At 32.9% G+C, this 9,600-nt stretch overlaps 1 protein-coding gene across 2 annotated transcripts in view; it reads right to left on the bottom strand.

Moving 5' to 3' along the window:
* Nucleotides 1–9,087, bottom strand: part of LOC128672219 (suppressor of lurcher protein 1-like) — a 226,255-nt gene extending 217,168 nt beyond the window's left edge. For both annotated transcript variants that reach the window (XM_053749220.1, XM_053749219.1), the window contains exon 1: nt 8,860–9,087. In XM_053749220.1, coding sequence (XP_053605195.1) covers nt 8,860–8,880 — 21 coding nt within the window. In that variant the 5' untranslated portion in view covers nt 8,881–9,087. The remainder of the gene's footprint in view (nt 1–8,859) is intronic.
* Between the last annotated feature and the right edge of the window lie 513 nt (nt 9,088–9,600).

A 9,600-nucleotide genomic window follows, 5' to 3' on the forward strand; every position in this document is an offset into this window, starting at 1 on the left:
TTCACAAATCAATTTTCATTTTCCTAAACAAAAGGCAAACTTCGGCAGTCGAGATTATTCTATACAAATTGATTTATGTAAAGTAGCCTCCCAAACCTTCCTGAAAACTATGTTAACAGCCAGATATTTATGTATTTAATTATACTGGAGGGTAGTAATGGGTTTTTAGTTGACTACGAATTGGGTGTTTCGATATTTGCATAATTTGGGGCTAGAGGCATTTATCAAATGAAAACCCTAGCATTAGGTCGACTCAGCTTGTAGCGCGATATCTGAACACTAAACTTATTAGACTACAGATGTGTGTAGACTAAATTCGCAAGAAATACTATGAACTATAGTAATTATAATTATAGATATTTGTAATTATAAACCTCTACGGCATTGTAGTCACTGTACGACTTCGATTCCCAGCGCGGGCAAAAATTTGTATCACAGATATTTGTATGCGTTTCTGGGTGTGTAATACCAGTTTCTTCGTTTGTGTCTATTGGACCCGCGATACAAGCTTAACTTTTAGCCGCCGTTGTGTGGGCCGTTTAGTTTTATCAACATAATTCTACAAAGAAAATATCTACATTTCACCCACCCACTACACCCAATTCAAATTTAACATGTATAACTTTTAGTTGCAAAGACACACGAACAAAATAATGAAAAAGAAACGTAACCCATGATATTTCCTGTGAAAAAGGTTCCGAAGAATTTCTTACATTTCCCAGTTCTGAAACTATTCCAACTAAGGGTGAGTTGCACCAGTCAACTTCGACGGTGACTTTAACCGGCGTGCCGCCGACATTTATATGACGACACTTCTAATTTTTCTGCAAGGTTTAAAGTTAACGTCAAAGGTGACTGGAGCAACCCACTTCAGTCAACTTTGACGTTGTGAGAGGTCGAGAAAACCTTTCATGTTTTGTTAAAATTCCCAAAGACCCTTCAAGTAAACAGAAGTATGTTATAATTGACTTTTTTATCACTATTGCTAAGTTTCACTTGGCCGGAGTTGTGAAGACGAAAGAATTCAATCGCAATAGGTATATTAACTTTTTCTAATTTAAGAGCCTTTTCTTGGTTTCATTGTACGGCAATCATACATACGGAAAGAATGAGACTATAATGTTATATATTAAATATATTGTATAATACGTATAATATAATATAATATTTAATATGGTGAAAGCTAATGACAAAAACAAATTATCATTGCCAAGATCGTATAAATATGTGATGTATATAATCTATAGTGATGCATAGTTTAATTTTATTTCCCAAAATGGACAAGAATGTAAATTTGACTAATTTTTTGCATGCTGTTGTTAATGGTTAAGTAGGTTAAGGATCTCTAAATTGCATTATTAACAACATATTGTTAACCTATTTAATGCAAATAAAGAATTATCTTTTCTTATCTAAATTAAATTATTGAAGTCCCTATCATGCCAGAAGGGCTTTTATATAATTGTTTTTTAGTAATATGACACTAAGTACACAGTGTCCAAGCTATAGGTAAACAAGGAAAATAAAATATGTTAATAATAAGTACTAGTAAAGCCCAAGTAACATTTCAATAACTGAGTGCTTTAAACCTAAATTAACTGTCTCCAGCTAACAAAATTCGCTCTTTGTTTTCATTATCATGCAAATCGTCTTCATTCAATAGGACATACCTTTCAAACCCTCATTTGCCGAGTAAAGTCCCATTAATCAAAGAAATTCGGGCCGCGTCCCATTTATTTGAGCGCCAATTCTTTATTTTATTTCGGCGGCTCAGCTGTGTAATTATTATATCGAAAGGAAAATACGTTACAGAGATAGCTAACATGGAGTTGACATGGTTTAAATTGTTGAAACATTAGGTACTTATTTAAAACTAGTTTTCCCCTCGGCTCCGCTTTGTACTTCCCACGGCAGCAGTTATTTTTCCGGGATGAAAGGTAACGTATATCCATCTCCGTACATGCAAAAATTCAAGAAGATTGGTTGAGTAGATAATTCATGAAGAGGTAACAAACAAACTTACTATCGTATTTATAATATTTGTTGGTATTAAGATTACAATATTACCCTTATTATTATACATACCTATTTATTAAAAAAAAATACTTTCGAAATTAATCTTGGACCATTTTAGGCTAAACTTCTATGCTATTTAAAAATTTATCATAATACGTACCAACCTATAATTACATTTTTATGCTTTATATGTGTGCAATTATTATATATATTACAAATCAATAAAATTACAAGTTTACAAGCTGATATAAAACACGACTTCTAACCCTGGTAAGAGGTACCTCACTTTTCTATTCTTTTATATTAAAAATTAATGCACTTTGCACGTTATTTGGATGGGCAATCTAGACATTTTATTTCTATGACACTCGTATATGAGAACTGAACTACAAAGGTGCTGAGAAAAAGTCGCCGCGCGGATATTTTAGCTAGAAGATTTTTTATATTTCATACGCTTTTTCTTCTTTAATTTGCTAAATTGCGTATCCGGGATAATTTATTATCACAGATTTATGCGAATAAGTGCTTACTTATTCTTACATATAATATCCTTACCATTGCATATTATATCCTTTTCCCTACATATTATAACTGCCGCGTCTGTCTGTTGTCGATAAACTCAAAAACTATAGCACGGGTTTTCATGCGGTTTTCATCAATAGATAGTGTGATTCCTAATTAAGTTGTATAATTTATTTTGTTTTTACCCGAGCCAAGCTGGAACGGGTCGCCAATTTGATCGTTTAATATAATTACTTTGTTTATTTTAGTAAGTAAAAACGCTAATTACTTCAAGTTCTTTCCAAAGTTAAATCTGTAATATTAACTTGGTACCAATTGACACAAATTCGTTGCTCCTATTACATAAGCATAATAATAACAAAAACACTTTTTTTTTATTCGATCGAATCTAGATTATTGTCCAGCCAGGGCACTGAAAGCTTTAGCAGAACGCCCACTATGATGGTGGGTTAAAAACCACTTTACGCCACGTCAATGTAGAGCCACTTCTGTTTCGCCGCAATCTTATCGGTTTATTAAACCTATTTTTAACTTCTAACGGGAAAAAAGAGTATTACTTATTTTGTTTTGTACTGATTTTGTGAATGAATCGATGTGTCTTCTAAATATCACAACACCAAGAGACTAAAAGTAAATAATTTTCTTTATCAAAATCTTCTTAGGTATCTTTATGATTTATTAACTGCAATGTCAATTAGAGAAATAAGTCAGATCGTTTTTAAGGTATAGTGGACAAACGAGTTGGTAGCTAGATGGTAAGTAAATACTGAAGCTCATGGACACACCAGCAACCCGATACGGGTGACCGATTCGTTGCCCACTTTTTAGTAAGTAAGCGAAAGACTCTTGATAGGTAGATTTTCGAGAAGGCATAAATTTCGAATCTATTGGGGAACACAGCAAAGGGAAGTTTATTCCATAGTTCAGTTCAACACGCGAAGAATACACGGTTTTACAATGGACTATTTCAATCTTTTCAAATTTTAAACGACACATGGCGTTTATTTCGAAATAATCTAAATTCAATAATAATAAAACTCATATTTTAAAACAATTTAGCCAATATTTCAGGAGTTGGCTCTGACACAATACAGTCACAGAGAGCTCGAACAAACAGGAGACGACATGTGCCAAATCCATAAGAACATTTTCTTTGACGCACAGAAAATGGCAAATGCAAGATAAAGCGATATTTATGCAAGTTGGCATAAGGAAACCCGTGTATAAACTACAGCTTTTCATTTTTCATATCATCTGAAAGCAATGATTTTTATGATGAAATAGTTGAAAGGGTGGAGTGACATAGGCAACTTGTTGCTGCGAGCGAAGCCGCGGGCAACGGCTGGTATACTAATATTATAAACGTGAAAGTGTGAGTTAGTCTTTTTTTTCACGTCAAAACGCAGCAGTGGATTGATTTAATCCTTTTATCGCAGAATATTGTGTCCCATTCCTTAGTGCCACAAGAATCTAAACTCTTGCTAATAGATGACGCTATACTATTTGTACAGGATGAAAGAAAAGAAATTATATATAATATTAACGAATCTGAATATAACAGCAAGTTCATTTATATAACTTATTCATATTTTTTTGGAATTTTGTACAACCAATTTTAAATAATTATATAATACTTATTATATAATATACATATAAATGGCGCAATTGGAAGGAAAATTACATGTTTAATTCTAAATATCAAGCAAGGGATTTGCATGAGACAAAGATTTTCCTTAGGAAAAGTCATCATTATTAAAATGAGATCCGATTATAAAAATAACATAGAATTTTTTATCTTTTAAAGAACAGAAAAAACAAAAGTCACACATTTTTCCTTGTATGTTTTTTTTCAGTGTTTAGTTTGTTTTATATTTTACAGTAATCCTGTTTTCGAATTATTCCGATCCCGACCCGAAATCCTAACCCAGTCGTGGGTAATCTAAGGAAATTTGAAATATATATATATTTGTTTTGAACCTAACCCTCTTCCTAACCTGACCCGCCACTGCTTATCCGATAACCTAATATATAAAATAAAATAATTCAGAAAATCGAAAGTTATGGTAGTCTTTTCGACCGGACACTGGGCTCCTATGCTCAATGGCTGAGGAAGAAACCGGGAAAACGCTCAGATGAGAGAGAGCTGTTAGTCTTTTCGACGAAAAAAAACATATTTCCGTATATATTTTTATATCTACGGAAACATATTTTATATATACGATTATTTATTTATTTAAATATGATTATTTTTTTCGTAACTCACAACAGCAAAAATAAATAATTAATAACTACTACTCTAGCAAAATGTTGTAATTGGCTGCTAACTAGGCATGTCTCTCAAACTTCTTTTTTAAGTTCGGTTGCACTATCGACTTAAACGTAACCTGCGCAGAAAATCGTAAAGTACACTATCTTATCTACACGAAGCAACGACGGCGGCGCGCAGTTTAAAATGAACGTCAAAATTGACTGGTGCAACCCTCTTTTAATAAGCTCCAAGTTCCAAGTTTTTGTACGGAACTCCACGGTAATGGAGTTTTGCTGCTCCTATTAATGCATAAGCGGGACTTCTTATTGCATTACCTACCGGGGATGCCTTAAGGATATTAATGTATTCTGTTACACACTCGTATGAGTCATATGTCCTTTAATAACCTCACTCTGTGAATTTACCTTAGTAAATCAGTTTATTATGATATTAAATGTGTACGTATAAGTAGTAATATTTTTATATTACTTACTTTGTGATTTTAGTAGGCAGTAATCCTCCTTAAATAAATTACATTTGCATAATTTTTCTCAGCTCTTAACTCAGTTAAATGAAAGCATTTAAGCTGAGTTGAAAGCTGATTAATATTGATTATATATAATATATATTCTGATTATATATTGATTGAAATTACGTTTTTACATTGTTTTTTTTATTTGAGACATGATATTTTTCCTCGTATCTATATATTTGAAAATGCATGTTTAAATTATATATTGTCATTGTTTGCAACATGATCAAAGTAAAAGAAGTGGTCACTCGGAAGCCGTGAAAATATATATAGGTGTAGAAAATGTATATAACACAGATGAGTAAAACACATTCTATTCTGATTCTAGCCACGGACGCAAGGAACACACATCAACTTTATGACCGCTAAATAAGTAAACAACCAACCCTATATCGAGTAATGAATGGTGATTACAGGCACTACACTTATTGTACAAGTGCCTTTCTTATTTTTCAGGATGAATGCAAGTATTTACCTATTTGAAGGAAAATTGTACCTACTCAACAAAAGCGTCGATTTCGTTTACAACTTTAAAAATATGTCATAATATATTTTCTTACGAATGTAGGTCCTATGATACTAGCTTTAAAGACCTGATTATATTAATGACCAGTCTGCTTTAATGACCAGTCAACTTTGACCTTAACCTGCGCAGAAAAACCCAAAGTACGCCATTTTATCTAAAAAACGGCGGCGCACAGGTCAAAGTTAACGTCAAAGTTGACTTATGCAACCGAACAATCATGGCACTTCATCCAGTTGATGATGCCAAATTACACCATATGATGTATCTACATTCTACATCGTGACATCAACAAAAGATCTAATAACACTTAAGTGCATTTTTCAAAGACAACATTACAAATTCATAGCAGAAGTAGGTACGTACCTATCTCTCTTTTGTATTCCCGTCGTTTGTGTGTCACGACGCATTTCTGCTCACAATGTGTCACTTGATTTGTGACAAAAGTGTGCCATCTACTTACTATCGTGCACTTACGCGAGTGAATACGGAATAGGAGTGAATTGTGATCTTTTAGTGACATAAGCCGACATAACGTTTACTAAACATTATATAATTATTTTAAAAAGTTAGAACATTAAAATAAAACCACATAGCGTAGGTATGTACGTACGTACAGTCAACAGCACATCAAGTTACGCCGCATGAACTTCTATGGTGCGGTAATAGCGGCGAGTTTGCAATGAAAAGTAGGTTGATGTGCTGTTTACTGTACAGTACATAACCGGTTGTATTTATTTTTATTTACTCGTTCAAATTTCAACAAAGACAAGAATCTTTTCACTATCCTAATTTATGAATTGGGGGTAGTGTGAAATTGTATCAATATTCTATTTTTAAGATTTTAGAATGGTTCTTTATTTTGAAGAACGGTAATGACGGCGGTCAAAATGCTCGAAAATTCACCGAACCATACAATCTTGTGTAATATAAATGGGCAATCGGGCAGTACTTCAATTCTCGGTGCATTTTCTCAAACAAATAGCAAGGATTTTCAGATCGTACTACATTGAATTTGTGACTACATAATTTATTGCGGGCGTAATGTATATAGACAATTTAGAGCAGGTTGCACCAGTAAACTTTGATGTCAAAGATTTTGTCTAAACGTCAGCGCCGCGCAGGTCAAAGTCAACGTCAAACTTGTCTGATATAACTGCCTATTAGAAACAGTTACAACGTCTATTTTTAAGAAAAATCGATAAACAATCAAAGTCAAGCTTAAACTGGGCTAACCTAGTTTATGCTTGACTTTAATGATTTCACATATGCATTTCTAAAAGTATCATGTATTTTCATTGTCTACCATGATAACCAAGAGTACATAATAAAATTTACCATGTTTTACCGAAGTTATGAGTTTTACGATTAGCTCTTTTTCGATAACTGTTCCTATGTAAAATACACAAAACGTGTATGAATTTTATTTCACGGACATTGTTGTAAATATAGCCATAGATCGAGATGAATAATTTCTCACACCATCCCTTAGTCTATCTGAAATTTTAAATATGGAACACTCGAGTCGTCCTTAAGCAGGCTCGGTGCAGACAGTGTCTTGCTGAGATTTATATTTTTAATCACTCACAAAACTCACAATAATGTGGCATATCTTTTTTATTCGTATTCTTTATTTCATTTATTCGAGGCAAACCTAACCAATGAATTCTACTTTAAAAGTTCCCCTTTACTTAGTTACCTACTATGAGAATTTCCCGACCGCGCAGTTGGAATTTCACATCTCTCATATTATTTTCAGATAAACATATAAAAAACTTTCCGAGTATAAGAAATGTAAACGTGGTAATACGAGGGCCTAAACTGGACATAAATCATAGCATATGTCGAAAACCCGTTAGCTTGAAAAAATATTCGGCCAAAAAAACAAGAACCGATTACGGATGGAAGTAGATAATTATCTCAAGTTTCTTCACAACTCGCTTTCGATAAACTTATTTTTCGTTTTACATAATGAGGAAGCTTAATTAAAAAGAAACCCTCGTAATTTAAAAAGATCGGGCAAAATTTTTTAAGGAAACATCCATGGAATTCGCTTAATCCCAAAGTTTCTTTGTTCTTTCAAGTTGGACTGCCTACATTCAATATGCGTTTTGGGGTTTAGGAACTCCTTAATGTTTATTAGAATAGGTAGTTAGAAAAAAAAATAAACTTACAATTTCTTCTTAGAAACGCCAAAGACATTTATGGAAAGAGAAGTAATTCGTCGACCACCAATGTGAATAACTCAAGACGTGTACGAGTGCGGGATTGAAGAGGCGCACCGCGCACGTCGCTCGCGGAAAGGCACAAATATACATCAGAAGGAAGACACTTACAAAACCTGATTTTAGTTGTGTTATTTATTGAGTTATTTAAAAATATATTATATAACAACCTTGTATATATTTCAACTTAAAAATCAATCTTAACTATGAAACGATTTATAAAACAATTTTTACATAATTCAAGAAAATTTTTTATTCAAAAATAAATTTTATTTTAAAGCCGTATGTACAAGGATAATTTATGCATGCTAATTTATATTTTATTAGGGTAACGCTGTGACGCGCACATAATAAAAACACATAACTAATTGGATTACACAAAACGCCCAGGTAACATTATTATACGAAGGTAAAAGATAAAGGAAATGTATTTTAAAATGCCACCACAAAATCATATTTAAGCCTTATAGAATAGCAGATAAAATCCTATTTAATCCCGTTTGCTTAGGCATAAAGATAATATTTTAATTAAAATAACATTTACTATCCATACATTAGGAAGGCCGGAGCCCCAGCAGCGGGCACATGAAAAATGACTCATGATAATGAACATTTTACTGCACAATATCCATCATGATTTTCAGGAGAAAATTTTAAATATATGATTCAGTCTATTCAATTTATAGACGTTGAATTTATTGCCGTAATAAATATTATTTAAAAAATTATATAACTGAGAAATTAATTCATAACCCGAGCCACATACATCACTAAAAAAAAAGTCATTACTTACCTCAGCTTTATAACGAAGCATTTAAATAGGTTACCGCGTGCACAACTCAGTCACTGCCCTTCTAATGTCACACATTGTTATTTCTACACACTTATTAAAGAAGCTTAGCCTACTTATTAATAATTAATTAAACTATTAATTAAATCCGATTAACTTTTAATATTCGAACTAAGTTCGTAGCGCGGCGCTCGTAGCTCGTAGCGCGCTACGACGTAGGCGTCCGGGCGCTCGTAGCGACCACAAATAACTGCCTACAAATCGCGGTTGTACTGTCGTTCCGTCCACCTAATAATAGTAGGCTTTCGAGCAGTTAGGAACATTTCCTATGGGAATCGTTATGGAGGTCTACTTGTGGCAAATTGCGTAAACTATTTTCTTTAAACAATAAACATTTGGATTTGTTTTGAATATATTCAGTGTTTATTCATTGATATTTTTAGCTTGCTTATTTGTATTTTATACACTGTTATTTATTTTGCAACATATGTATGCTTGTTGTGGTGAAATCTTGCAACTCAATTTTGATACATGCAATTTTGATGATTTTTTAGTGTCACGTCTTTATACCTACGGTGTAGACAGAGCCAAGAGTCGCGAATCTCGAAGGCTTATTTATGGAATTGAGACTGACATTTCTAAAATGAAATTTCTGAAGGCATATATAATATTGATTTATGTCGAAATATAGTTAATTCACAGATCCATTCAAATATAATTTCTATAAAAACTAGTACAATGGCG

Source organism: Plodia interpunctella, chromosome 9 (genome assembly GCF_027563975.2).
Source record: "Plodia interpunctella isolate USDA-ARS_2022_Savannah chromosome 9, ilPloInte3.2, whole genome shotgun sequence".
In the NCBI taxonomy this organism is placed as follows: domain Eukaryota; kingdom Metazoa; phylum Arthropoda; class Insecta; order Lepidoptera; family Pyralidae; genus Plodia; species Plodia interpunctella.